This window comes from Cyrtonyx montezumae, unplaced genomic scaffold (genome assembly GCF_038088225.1).
Source record: "Cyrtonyx montezumae isolate F1298 unplaced genomic scaffold, pur_monq_1.0 scaffold_10, whole genome shotgun sequence".
Taxonomy (NCBI): domain Eukaryota; kingdom Metazoa; phylum Chordata; class Aves; order Galliformes; family Odontophoridae; genus Cyrtonyx; species Cyrtonyx montezumae.
The window spans coordinates 26,825,071-26,840,665 of record NW_027071826.1 but is presented as its reverse complement, the minus strand read 5'-3'; the positions used below and the strand labels follow the sequence as shown (position 1 = coordinate 26,840,665).

The following is a 15,595-nucleotide window of genomic DNA, read 5'->3' as shown; positions in this document are numbered from 1 at the left end:
TCTGGACAGCTGAAGCCAATGGGATGAGGTTCAGCAAGACCAAATGCCAGGTCCTGCACTTTAGCCACAACAACCCCAGGCAATGCTACAGGATTGGGGCAGACTGGCTGGAGGGCTATGCAGAGGAAACTGACCCGGGGGTATTGGTTGATACTCAGCTGAACATGAGCCAGCAGTGTTCCCAGGTGGCCAAGGAGGCCAGTGACATCCTGGCTTGTATCAGAAATAGTGTTGCCAGAAGGAGCAGGGAAATAATTGTCCCCCTGTACTCAGCACTGGTGACACTGCACCTCAAGTGTTCAGTTTTGGGCCCCTCACTGCAAGAAAGACATCAAGACCCTGGAGTGTGTCCAGAGAAGGGCAACAAAACTGGTGAGGGGTCTGGAGCACAGGCCCTATGAGGAATAGTTGAAGGAGCTGGGATTGTTCTGTCTGGAGAAGAGGAGGCTTAAGGAAGACCTTATTGTTTGTTCTCTATAACTGAAGGAAGATTGTAGTGAGCTATGTGTGGGTTGGCCTCTTCTCTCCTGTAGCTGGTGAAAGGACTGGAAGGAATGGCTTCAAATTGTGCCAGGGGAGATTCAGTCTGGATGTTAGGAAATACTGCTATTCCAAAAGAGTGGTCAGGCACTGGAATGGGCTGTCCGGAGAGGTGGTGAAGTCACCAACCCTGGAGGTATTTAAAGAACGTTTAGACATTGTGTTGAAGGACATGGTTTAGACATGGTTTACAGAGAACTGTTGGTGATAGGTGGGTGGTTAGACTGGATGATCTTGTGGGTCTTTTCCAACCTTGCTGATTCTATGATATTATAAATTGTATTCCAAGTTGGGTTTTTTTGTTTGTTTTGTTTTGCTTTGATTTTACTGTATATTTAAAATAATAATAATCTTACTGCTTAATCTAGGTGCCTAACATTATTTTTATTATCATTAATCATTTTGACATTGCATGATTGGAGTATGGAAAAAAAAAACAAACCTATGATCTTTCATTTCATTCTGCAAAGTGAGTGATCCATATAAGCAGAGATGAAATCATAGCAACACAATTCAGAAACTAATTTTTATATCTCTGCTCTTCTATCAAGCTTTTGGACAACTAGCAAAGTTTATTTATCAGCTTATGTTGATCGCTTAGAAGTCTGAAGCTGATTTCTACTAAGAAATCTTAACTGTTTAGGCAAAGTGAAAAGCCTTTGTATTGGCAGTATTAAGGTCATGCCAAGCCATTAGAAATGTGTTCTGGAGATTATTAACCCTAGCCCTAGAAATTGAAATATTTTGCTTTTGTAAGGTAAAAGAAATAAGGCATCCATCAATAATCCATTTTGTGCAGAAATGGTTTACTGCACTAGACTGTGAAGAATCTATACTGTTTTTATCTTACTGTTTTTATCCTTAGTTTCAACAATATGAATAATTACTGTGGAAATAGGAATACATGTATGATTTTCAAGTCAGTAAGATTTAGTTATGACAAATTTATACCATCGGAATTAAATTTATATTTATATTAACTCCCCTGAGGCAGGGGATTTGGAACTTAATGATCTTTGAGGCCCCTTCCAACACAGGTCATCCTATGATTCTATGAAGTGCAGAGTCCTACACCTGGGAAAGACTAAGAAAATGCATTACTAAAGATTAGGGGCTGACCTGCTGGAGAGAAGCTCTGCAGAGAAGGACTTGGGTGTCCTAGTGGACAACAGGTTGGCCGTGAGCCAGTAGTGTGCCCTTGTAGCCAAGAAGTCTAATGATATCCTGAGATATACTAAAAGCAGGTCAAGGTTGCTTTCCTCCTCTTCTACTCTGCCTTTGTGAGGTCACATCTGGAAATACTGTGTCCATTTCTGGGATCCCTAGTTGAAGAAAGAGAACTTGTAGAGAGAATTAAACAGAGGACCACAAAGATTATTAGGGGGTCTGGAGCATCTCCTTTATGAGAAAAGGCTGAGAGACCTTGGACTGTTAAGCCTGGAGAAGACAGAGGAGAGATCTATAAGAGCTTTTAAGTATCTAAAAGGAGGATGTAAAAAGGATAGGGCCAGGCTTTTTTCTGTGGTTACAGCAACAGGGCAAGAAGCAAAGGGCAGATAATGGAACACAGGAAGTTCCTTACAAACATGAGGAAAAACTTCTTTACTTTGAGGGTGACAGAGCACTGGAATAAGCTGCCCAGAAAGGTTGTGGAGTCTCCTTCTCTGGAGATATTCAAAAGTCAACTGGACACTTCCCTGCTTAACCTACTCGAAGGAATCTCCTTTAGCAGGAAGTTGGACTAGATGATCCCATGAGGTCCCCTCCTGCCCTTACAATTCTGCGATTCTGTAATTCTTTAGGTGATATCAGAGCATAATACAAAAGACGGTAAATGCTATTTCTAGCCTAGAAAATGAAAGTCTAGAATGCGGGGATTGATTTTATGAACCTTAAACTCAAAACAAAGGCACAGAAGTCCCATTTAAGACCTAAGGAGATTTCTGTCTGTCTTTACACCACTGGAAGCCTTTGCAAAATTCAGTAAAGAGTAGCTCTCAAGTTGAAGCCTCAGGACTTCCAGATGCTCAGGGGCAGAGTTGGCAATGACATTCCTCTCCCTGGATAATTTATGCTGTGCCCCAGACCATCAGTTCATTGTCTGAAATGTGAATTTTTTTGTTTTTCATATATCAAGATTAAAATAACAGGTGAGGAGAACTAAATATGTAGAGGTAGTTTGTCTGAGAAATTCTGACAAGATCTACTGTATGCAAGTGAATCAGAAGCACTTTATGACACATTTAGAATTTCAAGACTGAATTACAGTTCTAGTAATCATCAGTTCCTTCTCTTTTTTTTTTTAATATATTGCATGGAAGAGACGGTACAAGTTTTATAAGCTTGCAATAAAAATATTACAACTGTTGTATTAAATTATTTAAGTTGTAAACCATTGTGAAAAGCAGAAAAAGTTATATTGACATGGAGCCAGAAAAATGATTATGATGGAGTATAAAATATATTGTGCTGATTACAACAGAATTTTTACCCAGTTTAGCATATTGTAAATCTTCATTTGGTCTTAAAAATAAAAGTGTGAGCAGGACTGTAGTAAGTGGTTTGAAAAAAAAAAAAAAAAGTAAAATAAGATTGATAATTTACAAACAAGTCAGAACAGAAATGTGACAGTAGCCAGAAAATACCTAAAAGGTCAAAGGGGAGAAGAACAGCAAAGCTGAAGATCAATGAACTTAAAACTTCCAAATTTCCCCTGAGAAAAAGCTAGGATTCTGGAGGAATAAATAAACCAAGTTTTGTGTTTTGAGCACATAGGTTATGACTTACATACTTTATTTTTCCATTAAAATTTTAGATCTGATTACATTAATGCAGGTATTTCAGTTGGTTGCTAAAAATGTAAACAGAAACATTTACAGGAGAACACAAATGTGTTTAGTATAAAGTTCTGACTGTATATAATAAGATCAAGTTAGTTTTCCTCATTGCTCTTAGTAAGTCAAAAAGATTAATATTAATAATAATCAAGATTATTATTCATCTCATAATAACAAGTCACGTTTCACCTTGTCTGGCCATGTTCTGTATGACTTTAAGGACCCTAAGGCTTCCTGTGGCATCTTGTAGGTGAATTTACTTTGCCCCACAAGGGGATCTGGGAAAATTTCAGCTAGGCCAGGCATGTTCTGTTGTCTTCCTTACCTACCCACATAGGCATTTTACAACAGGAGAAAAAAAAAAGATGTGCCTGATTCTGTTGGATCTTTCTGGTAATTGCATGATTCATTTACCTAATGTAATGTAGAAGATAACAATAAGACCATGATAGTGATGATATTCTAGGAGAATATCAGCCCTCTGTGAGCAGATTTTGGTGGTTTTCAAGAACCTGTCTTTCTCATGGCTATGTTCTGTAGTGCAGAAGGGAAGATGTCCCCTGACAAGTTAAGGCCCGTGGCATATAGAGTATCAGTGTTGATCAAAGAGAGGGCTACGTGAGCATCTTTGCTTTACTTTAAAACTGGCATCTCTCTTTGAACAATTTATTTCTCTCTAGCAGTACAGCAATATTGTTAAAACCAGGTCATCTATTTAATCACATCCCACAGATCACATTTTTAAAACAGGCACGAGAATAAAACAAGAGCATGTTTCCCTGTGTCTTGTAGGTTATCCTTCTTTCCATGGGAAAGATAAAGCCCACTTTTCCATACTCATACTTCATGTTTCTTACAAGTGGTTAAAACATTGCATTAATTAATCTGTCAGTTGACATAGCTTTTGGTGGAGATGTGGCTTACAGCTCCAGAACCTAAAATTGCTTTTGAAGGAGCCAGTGTGCAGGCAGAAGAGCTGTTCAGCCCTGCTGATAGCTCAGCTATGGGTGCTGGCCCACCTGCTGGAATAAGTAACTCCTGAACTATAAGCCAGGCCTGAACAGCTTTTCCATTCACTGAGAGACTGCTGGTTACTTTACCTATCACCCATGTGGCTATAAAGAGGCAGTGCATTTTGTATAATTGTAATAATATTTACCAAGCATTCATAAGATAGTCAAGTTTATAACATATATGATAGACTACTTTGGCATCAAGCCCATAGGTAACTTTCAGATTATTCATAAACAATTCCAGAGAGTACTGTTGGTGAAATAATGAGAGGCCACTGAAAAGTGAAAAGTGTTCAAACACCAGAGCAGGTGAAACGTACAGGCAGTAGTGCTGTACTGGGGTGCAATTTTATCTTGCAGAGATCTAGGAGCAGCCCCAACAGAAGAACAATTCACTTCTTGGCCATTGTTTTACTGCTGCTACTAAGTGTGCTGGCTGTGCTGTGCTCTCGTGAGGAGGAAGAGAAGAGTGGTGGATCTAAATTTGGGGTCAACTGTTGGCTTTTCCAAAAATTGCATTAACAAATAATGTGTAATTTTGGCACATTTTTCTATGTCTCAGTTGGCACATTTTTCTATGCCTCAGAATTCTACCTGCTGTACTTTCCTTTCTAAGCTCTTGAGATTGTTTTGTTTTGTTTGTTTATAATGTTGCTAAAGTCTTTGTGGTAGACCTTGTCTGTTATTTAGTGCTTATTCAGTGCCAGATAAAATCACACATAAGTCTTAAGAAAAGTTTTTATAAACAATGCTATTTATAATTTTGAGTTAGAGCAGAAATTACTTGCAGCTCATATCACTATATGGTCAAATTTCACACTTTTTTCTTTCATTTTGCTACCAGTTGTTACAACTGCATGACTCTCCCAGTCTCCTGTTCCCAAATCTGTAAAAAAAAAAAAAACCTATGAGCTCATATTACACAGGAAGCACTAGCAGTGAGATTTATTTGTCATCTTTGGAGGCCATGGAGAGGAACAGAAGACTTTCTCTCATTTTCTTTTCTGACTGTAGGGAATAAGAAGGTACTGATATCTTGGGTACCTGCCATATGGGATAAAAATTCAATTAATATAAATCTGCCAGATCCAGGGGAGGTGTCTGGATGAGTATCAGAAGGATGCAAACTGCTGGATGGGCCAACAGCAACCTGCAGCAGCAGAATGTCCTGGAATTGATGCCAGATTTTACTCCTAATCTAAATACCTTCTTTTTTAGCTTTACTCTACCCTTCTTTTTAGCTTGATCCGGTCAATATCACATAAGTTGTCAGATGCAACAGTAATGAATTTTTTGTTATTTCTAGACTCTAAGATTAAATCAGTGACCTTGAGATGAAAGGCGGTGAATGCCATGACCACTCTTTGTTACCTCTTCCAGGCAGCTTTGATTAAACTGTGCTGTGAAGCCAGACCTGGATCAATAAGAAAGATCTTCATCGACCTAATAATGTATTTAACATGTTCTGTGAACTTTTATCTAGTTTTCTTACAATAAGTTATTTACATTACTGCAGCAGATTGATTTAAAGTTTCTGAGCTTTCTCTGACTATAAACAACTAGAAATAATCTCATTAATCTGCACATGATATTATATATAATTATGTGATCTGCTGTGCACACTCCTTGGCAGGTGTAAATTAGCATAGCTACAATTTACAAGAGTTGAGAATCTGGCCTAGAAAGTGAAAATGCTTATTCCAACTGTGTTATTTTAAATGATCATGGTGTAATTCATCATAAAATAAGTGTCATATTATCTTCCTTGTACCAAATCTAAAGATGTTTAACACAATATTTTTAGGAACTTTTTCTGTTATTTGTAGAGTGTATCTCCCACCAGTAGATATATGTAGTGTCCAGTCATTACATAAGCATCTCTTTGTGGTGGGGCATATTATATTTTCGATGTGCAGTGAGATATTTCTTAAACCCACTGGTTTTACAGACTAGCAGACTTCAATAAACGATGAAATGTGGAAGCTGTACCAAACATATCATTTGGGGATGTCAAACCCCTTAACAAACACTGTTACAACTGTGTCCATGCGTAACCACTGAAGGACATATTTGCTTCAGTATGTCCCATGACAGCTTCTTAAAAAATATACTTCAGTGAATTTAACACTTGTGAAAGGTGCCAGATTGACAGGCCCTGGAGTTAAAAGTTCTTGAATTCCCAGCAGGCATAGCCAAGCTTCCTACACACACTGCCCCACCATGTTCCCAGCCTCACCTGGAGGGCACAGCCACCAACTGTCCTACAGCTTGCAAATCTGTGCCATCTCATGCTCCTGAACTACAGGGCACAAGGCAGTAGCTGTAATGTGACCTAAAGGTGAAAAAGCAAATTTCATAATTACTGCACAGGTGCTGTTGCAGTTGATCATTTTCACACCAGGTTTTCAATTAATCTGAAGAAAAAAAAATAATTAAGAAAGTGCACATTTTTTTTCTGGTTTTGCATTGGAAAAAAAATGCGTACACGAGCAGCTAGTGAATCCTGCAGATTTATCTGTTCACAGAGGGACATTCAGATTATTGTCTGAGCAAACAAATGCTTCCACAGACTGCGAAGTGCTTTCTGAGATGCCACTTGAAAAGTGGGTCCTTACTGTTTTATATGTCTGTAATAATCTGTGTCCAGTTGTAACTCATCCCTACTTGGGATAGGATGAGCCTATCCTCCCCAGAGATTGTGAATGCAGCTAACATACAAGTTCAGTAACCATCCACCCCTTAAAAAAATTGGGTTCTCAGGGAGTTGAAAGATAACACAGAGACAAACCAACAAACAAACAGACTGGCTTGTGATCTTTGCACTCCATCATGGTTTTAGAAAAAAACTTAGGTTCTTTCCCCAGTGATTGCACTCAGAAAGTTCAGTTCTCTGTTCTCTTTAAAGTTATATTCAGACCTCACTGTGGGTACTGGAAAGGCACATTTAAATGTTTCTTTATTTAGTGCTGTAGGTTAATGACTTTTTAAACCAAAATTAAGAGATTTAAGACATCTATGTATTATATCTATATAATATCTATGTGTGACATTTAAGACATTTATGTATTTAAGACATTGCTAAAAACAGAATGCTGGAAAACACAAGGCAATGAGTTTTCATGCTCTGCTGTTTTCTAAACTATAGCCGGCAGCTTGAAAGAATTATTATGGAAGCTAAATCTTTATTCTCTCTACTGAGAAATAGCCATAACTAATGCTCAGAAGAGCTCAGCAACATTTGTTTATCTTTAAAAGAGTCACATTTCTTTCTGACTTACTATTGATGTGCATGATAACATATCGAATTTGATTGGTATGGTGTACTTTGGAAGATAATTTCTGTATTTCTGGAGACAGTTAAGTGGCACATAATTATCTGAAGGGCTGCACTTGAGATGAAATTGCAATTGTTAGAAATATCAGTATAAATATGCATTTGTGTTTTCTGGATTTGCTTAACTCCTAAGCATTTGCGGTGCATCTGTCACACCATGCAGCTTTAGGAAGAGCTCATGCCAGCCTTCAAAATAAGCTGAAGTTTAGAAACTTGGAAGGAAGTTTGGGGGAAACTGTGTCCAAGGATAGTCTACGATGGTTGTATTTGTGAACTCAGTTTAAACGTCTTGTCCACCTTCAGTTCTTCTCCTTCACAGGCTGTCTGCTAGAAAACACATGGATCATTTTAGGTAATTTTCCATAACCCTTCACAGGTTTATTCTTTATAGAATGTAGTTTCATATTTTGTCTAGTCTGGTTTCAAATATCTAATGTAGCCAAGTATCCTCCTCTGCAGGTTCTATATCAGGTTTTGTTTGGGCTGGGTTTTTTGTCTGCTTGTTTCTGTGTAGTAACTCGGCATTTTCATTTCCTTTATTTTATTACATAGTTTCTAGTTTTAATAATATCATGTTGTAAACTCAGCTTTAGTCTGCTACCTGGTATCCCCCAACTCCCTTTTTAAGATTTTTGAGCTAGTGGCTGGTCTTTAGTGTAATATGACAGCAACAGAAAGGCAAAAGGATTGTCTGAGAGTGGGAAGGGGGGGGTGGCAGGACCCTTCTCTTAAAGAATGACTCCGCACCCAGAACAGTGCAGGGGAAAGTGAAATGGATGTTACCTGGTTTTACTAAGACTTGGGCTACAGTGAAGAGGTCATTTAGAAGCAAAGGCTTCCTAAGTTTACCCACTCCATACTGAAGCTCTGAGGATGTGTCTCAAGTTCATTAGTTTGAAAGCTCTTTATAGTTGTGAAGTATTATTTTAGATTTCAACTTGGGAAGGACAGAAAGTAGAATTCCATATTAGGGAAGCAGAGAACAGAGGTTTGTTCCTGGCTGAGTTAACAGAAGATTTCAGAAAAGTAAGAAGTGGTTGATTTATTCCCATCTTCACAGAACTTGAACTACAAGGTTTAGTAAGTAGAAAGGATCATAGCTAAATCCTTCAGAGTTGAGAAAGCACTAATTAGCATCCAGAATAAGCTTTCTGAAATTGGTCCTTAATCAAAGTTTGCCTTGAAAACAAAACAAGATATTGTGGCAACTTGATAAAACAGATGCATTGCCAAGGCTGACACGTCCGTAATCAAACAGGCACTAAAGATAACTTTTGTGTCTAGTTTTCTTTCAGATGCTAAAAAAATACATTAGCTACAGTCTAAAATAACTTCCACGGTTACTCAGACAAATGACTCAGCTCTAGATAATTAAGGTTTCTGTAAATGATAACATGCTCCTTGGTGATGAGTGAGCCCCCTTCCTTCCCACACTCTCCCATCTAGACACAGAGGAACTGCAGACAGCTCAGTGGGACTGAGATGGAACGGGCAGTGGTTGGATTCCTATAGAGCTGGTTGTTTGGAGCAGCCTGTCCCTCTCCACTTTGCAGGTAATGTGGAGGGTAGGCATTCTCAGTGCTGACTAGTTTGGGCCAGAAATCAGTCACTTACTCTTCTTGAATCAGCCAAACCACTGCCTGCATTCATTCTCACTTTTCCATGCAGGTTCTGATAGCACAAGTTCTTGGTGAGGCATGAAGGGAAGCATCTCATTTTCCTCTTCCTCCTCTGCTCAACTCAAGAGCTGCTACTCAGGCCCTCATGCAGGCATCCATCTACAGTTTGCACTGTGGTTTCACCACTGCCTGTGTAAAGATGTTAGAACTGATGGTTTTTTTCAGGTTTGGGATAGATTTTAAAGGATTGACAAATACACTGCACAAACAATGCTAGCAGTAAATTATAAAATTATGGTGGTCATCCTTTTATAGCAGATTTTTGTCTGATGAAGCATTTGGTGAATGGTCTGTGGTGTGAAGCACTACCGTGTTTTCTAAGTATTTGTGCCTACAACAAGTGGTACTTTATGACCAAAAAGGCACTGAGTCCTATCAGTCTGGGCACTAGCAAACAAAGTTATCATCTATAAGGATTCTTTGGTATTAGGGGCAAGCTGAACACTGTATTTAGTGTTTCAAGTCCATTTTCATCAGTTCTGTGATTATGTGGAAACAGCATTTTATTTTTTTCAACTAAAACAAACTTGATGAGAGAAGCAAGAAGCCAATAGGCTTCTCATAGCAAGAAGGGTCCATAAAAGTGGGAAAAAATGTTGAATCCTTTCGTTTTTATGAAAGAATTGTTTGCAAATGCAGACTGTGCAAAACTGAGTGACTGTTTTAACATCTGATCAGACATATATTTCTGGAGACCTGAGTTCTAAACGCAGTCCTGCAGCTGCCTCTGTAATTTGATTTATTAACTTTTGCAGTATGTATACTTTAGAAATAAGCCTAAAACAATGTATTTTTCTTAAAAATACAAATTACGCCAGCTAATTTTTAGTTTTTTTAAAACAAATCTTATTAAATAAGTTTCACAGCCTGTCCCAATAATTAAACTTTGGAGGGTAGAGATGAAACTTGCTTTTGAAAGAAACCAGTCCTGATTATTTGTCCTGGTATTATATTATTTTCCTTTGTCCTTCTGGTTTTGAATGAGTTACAGTCTGTCTTCACCCACATTTTTGTAATATCAGGATGATGATGATTTCCATTCTTGTATTGATGATCAGGGTATAACTGAGTTTTGGTAAGCATTGGTAAATAGGGGATTTCTGTAACACCTTTTGGCAGACCAGATTATCTAGAGATACTGTTAGCCCCTTAATGCAATACTGATGATGCACTTTAAACACTCTGACCTAGAATATTTTTCTGAATAATAATTAAACAGATGCTTCAGGTTTCAAGGCAAGTCTGTTGTCATGATATATGACACAAATGACCAGTCTGAATTTCAGTCAGGCTGTGAAACTGATTTAAACCAGTGATTACCCGAGCCAGTCTTTGAACCTATAAAAAGCAAACTAACATAATTTGTGTTCTCTGCTGCATAATTTTCAATATCCAGTTTGTGTTGTGAAGATTACTTATGCTGTGTCTTGACTTCTCTCTCTTCTTTCAAAATCAAAATTTGATGAATGAGCTTTTTATGTTACATGGTAAATGCAAAACTTTCCTCTTTCTCTTCATGTGAATGCTTCCCACAGACTTCAAATCTAGTAATTTTGGAAGACGTTTGTAAAAGCACAGAATAAAGTATCTTTGGCCAGTTTTCCTTGGAACTGATAGGATCCTGGTAGATCAAGTTTGCAAGCTGAGTTGTCAAAATGGAATCACAATTATTTACAACATGTCACCTCAGTTTTTGCTGTGGGCAGAGCAATCTTCACAGTTACAAAAACAACAAAAAAAAATCAGCACAAAATCATATTTTGCAAAGCAATTCACTTTTATATTCCAACAATGTATTTTATTTACTAGACTAGATTTTAGTTTGAACAAGAAAAATCAAGCAATCCAGTTGCACTGGTTTTAAAATCTTACATTCAACTGTATCATTTTATATTTTATATTATTTTTAAGAAAAAGTGTGAGAAAAATCCTGAACTGATTTCTGTTACACTAAAGCCTCATAAACAGCAGTACAAACAGAATATTTTTAAAAAATCAAATTTTCTTCCTTTTCTATTGTTGTAACCCAGAGAGACAGTCAGCTAGATGCTGAAGGATGGTAAGGGGGGGTTGCCTCCAAATCCTTGTGTTTTACCCTTTCATTGCTCTGCTTGATCACTTAAGGCAGAGGCTTGTTCCAGACAGCTTTAATTAAACTATGCTGTGAAACTGTATATAGATCAATGGAAATGATCCATAACAAGAGGCTAATCATGGATTTAACAGTGTTCAGTCCAGTTCAATCACCTTCTTCCATTTTTGTGTCTTTACACGCATGTGGCAAAGCCTTGGATGTGTACATGTATTTTTTAATCCATCTCATTAGTGACCATATGCTTTGACTTCAAGGGAGATGAGAACTGTCTGCAATCTGCCAGGGATTTAGGGACATCAATAATTTGTGAATAGTCATGTTGGTACTGGTCGAAGGGTTAAGTGTTCTGCACACCAGGGGCACATCTTTTGGGACTGGAACTCTTAGTCAACTGTTAGGAGCCTGATCCCCTGTGATGCATCTTTTCAAAGTACATGCTTCATGTCAGATCTGTGCAGCTGAAGCAACTGAGCTTTATTAGCTCAGGGATTTAAAAACCTGCTCTAAGCAATGTAACAATATCTTTTGGTTAAAAAGTGAAGGAAAGATAGTAGTTCTAATATGAAAGTGATTTTTTTTATGTACTGGGCTAAATGTGATCTTCCTTTTTGTTACCATTTTCTTTTTCAATATGAGCTATCAGATTGTTCCTCGCCTACAAATATGTGTTGAAACAAGAGTATATCAGCAATAATAGGGACCTGGTTCTGGAAACACCTAAGAGGAGTCTCACCTCATAGTGGCTCAAATCCTCCTGAGGTCAATGACAGTACAGAAGTAATTCCTTGTTTGGAATTAACCTTAAAGGGACTTCCAGAATAACGTTTTATCTACTTGATGTGAAAAGCACCTTCCAAAACAATAGCTTATAATGTTATATGTCATGTTACATGGAAGGGGGGATGCTAAGCCAGTGTGAAATCATCAGCATAATGATCACTATTTATCTCAGTATTCTGTCCTTACAGAGGAATGGCTGAAATAGATAATTCCAGAATTTCTGATGGGAGACAGAAGGACTTTTAATTATTTTCATTTGATGGTTTTTGTTTCATTCATTTGGATATGTCTATATCCTTCAGATGTGCCTAGTTCTGTAGAAGAGTGCATAGTGGATCAGAAAGAAACTTAGGATGGAAGTTGTGCCATTGATTTTTGCTGATCAGTTGGAAGTAGGGGGCATTCACCTTATACAGGATGAAGCTCACCTGCTTTAGGAAAATGTCATGTAGCAGCAACATTGAATTCTGTAACAGAAAATGAAAACATGCACAATACATACTATTTTATTGCTGCTCACTAACCAGCTGCTTTTGTTCTTAAATTTATCAACGTTCTGCATAAGGGCAGACCAAGATGATTATGATTTAAGATGATTATGTCACATAGCTCCTGTTAAAGCTCCAGGAAACACACTTACTGTAATCCTCTGCCCTTTACATGTCTTCACTTTTAAGATCAAGTTTTACAAGTTCAGCATGGACTAAGGAAACATTTCCCTAAATCACAAAGCACAGAAAATTTTTGAAATCCAAGGTGCCTTTGAACAAAGAGTTCGAACGCATCAGAAAGCACTCGTACAGTTGAATGAGATTCTTATTTATCTGAAAGCATAATTTGCAAGGGCTTTAATAAAGAATTGTGTCTCATCATTAAAATATACAATTAGCATTGGAGGATTTATTAATATATACTATTTATAGGAGGTTGAATGTACCGCTGTCCATTTTGGTACTGTGTCAGCCATCATTACATGGTCTGACATAGATTTACTAACTGCATTTTTGTGGGGACCTTACAGTACAATTTTACTTTTTTGAAAGATCTCATATCCGATTAACAGGGGAAATGTGCATAAACCTACTTTTACTTACAGTTTTCTAATGTAGAATGATGTACGTCTAAGGCAGAATATTTTCACATCATGCTGTTTGATTTAGAAGTATAATAAAACATTTAGAGGCACGTGTCCCAGATTTCCAGCTATATTTCAATTATGCGTAGGCTTTGCTGCAGAAGTTTGCACCTGCAATACAAAAGCAGGGTAGGTATCTCTTTCTGATTGCTAATGTTCAAGTGTAAATATTTTTGGCTATTTTGGCTGCCTCAAAAAGCAAAAGGATGCAGTTAAATTTCTGGATAGCCTAACTTTCACATTCTCCCTTTGAAAGTAATACCTGGTTTTGTTATGGTAGCTCTTAGCACTGTTACAAAACTTTTGAGGCTGTAAAAATTAAAAGAATGCAATTACATTTTCACAATATTAATTGAAGAGAAAGAGGAAATGCTATTTTGGTAGGGCAGAACTAGTGATATTTGAAGTTAATTTCCTTTACCCACTTCCGTTTAATGCCTTCTGAGCTAGCATAGCTATGAAGTTTACTGAAACTGAAGTTTAGAATGGGAATGTTAGATGATGCCTAATTAGCAAGTCACTGAATATCTGATTTACATAGAGTCACTTTTTACACACAGCATGAAGTCCTTTGGCCTTTGAGGTGACTGTTGATCTTTGGCTCACCCCATCTGTTTTCATCTCTAACGTCAATGTTGTTAATACGAGAAAGCCAGAAGAAGTTCAGAATGCTGGTACCAGCTTTGCAGTATTTCACAGGCAGTGTTGCCTTTATTACATTAATTTATTATACTGCTGCCAGGTAACAAGAGAGAACAGTTTTGGCACCCAAGAATACAATGGCAAGATTCCTGTTTTATCCTATATGAGGTAACATTTTGACTGAACTGCCTATTCACAGTTTCACAGGCAGTCATGCAAAAAAAAAAAAAAAAACCCACAACACTTTGACAGTCTTCAAGTTCTGCCCTCTTTACACCCTCTCTAGCCAAGAATGCTTAGTATTGTAAAGAACTGCAGTAATCACAGAAGCTACGGACAGAAATAACTTAACAAAACAAAAACCATACAGGCCATACCACACCATTCATCATTCCCTTAGTGGACATGAAATTTACAGATTTTGTTCACAGAACTGTCTTGACTGAGCTCTTTGGATTTTGTATTTTTAGTAGTTGCAGGCACATATGCTGTCATCCCTGCACTTCCTTTTATCTTCAACACAGAATGCTTCCATTGATTTCAAATAGAAATCATGTTCACAATGTTACTTAAAATGGCCCGTTTTACATTTGGTAAATTGATGCAACAGAGTGAGACTTGAGAGCAGAAATTCACTTATAGACAACCATGCATTCATCAAATATCAAAAATTACAAAGAACTGTATTTCAGCTGGCCTTCAGTTATTTTACTGCCTGCACTTCATTTGAGCTTGCTGTATATTTCACTGACAGACCACTCACTCAAAGCTGGTCATGCTTTTAGCTGTTTTGCTGAATCCTGGCCTTAAATAAAATTGTGTATAGTAGATCTCAAATTAGTTGAATTGGATGTGGGAGATGGTGATTCTTCCTTCTGTATAAATTGAAAACTTAGTGTTGCATTTCACTTCTGTTAATTGTTAATCCACGGTAATTTCCAAAAATATATTCAGGAATCATTTTTAAAAGATGACACACAATAGTAAATAAGACAAAGATGGTTCATGAATTATTTTGTTTCTCTTTTAGGACTACAAGAAAACCTTGAAAAGTGCTTGGGAGAGAAGACCCCAGCTCTGATTTTAGTACCTGTGGTGGATTTACCTGGCAAGGAAGTTATTCATACAACATGCTGGCTAAGCTAGCATCTTAAAAGAGAGAAGCTGATATCAAAACACACATTCATCCAGGAAAGAATTAATCATGACTGAGTTGGATACTTTCATTAAGCAACACTGTTTGAATTAAGCAAAGTCATATTTAGCTTGTTAATGATGCCTCATGATATGTGACAGAGTCATCTTTGTATGAACAATAAAGGTTTCTTTTCAAAATATTGTGCTTTTTTTCTGGCTTATTTTTAGATACATTCTGGTAATAACAGGTGGATCCTGGGAAATGACAGTTGCTCTGATCACATCAGTTCTTTAGTTTGATATATTTAGGCCTGGTTACAATGAACTGATTATAACTTCAGATCCTTAGATTCAATACTCTTTTAAAGACTATGTTTATTTTCAATTTTATGTTGAATTTACT

The 15,595-nt window shown here is 37.4% G+C and overlaps 1 protein-coding gene across 3 annotated transcripts in view; it reads left to right on the top strand.

The window, feature by feature from the left end:
* DPH6 (diphthamine biosynthesis 6) overlaps positions 1-15,384 on the top strand; it is a 182,583-nt gene extending 167,199 nt beyond the window's left edge. For all 3 annotated transcript variants that reach the window (XM_065753850.1, XM_065753849.1, XM_065753859.1), the window contains one exon: positions 15,086-15,384. In XM_065753850.1, coding sequence (XP_065609922.1) covers positions 15,086-15,201 — 116 coding nt within the window. In that variant the 3' untranslated portion in view covers positions 15,202-15,384. The remainder of the gene's footprint in view (positions 1-15,085) is intronic.
* The last annotated feature ends 211 nt before the right edge of the window (positions 15,385-15,595 follow it).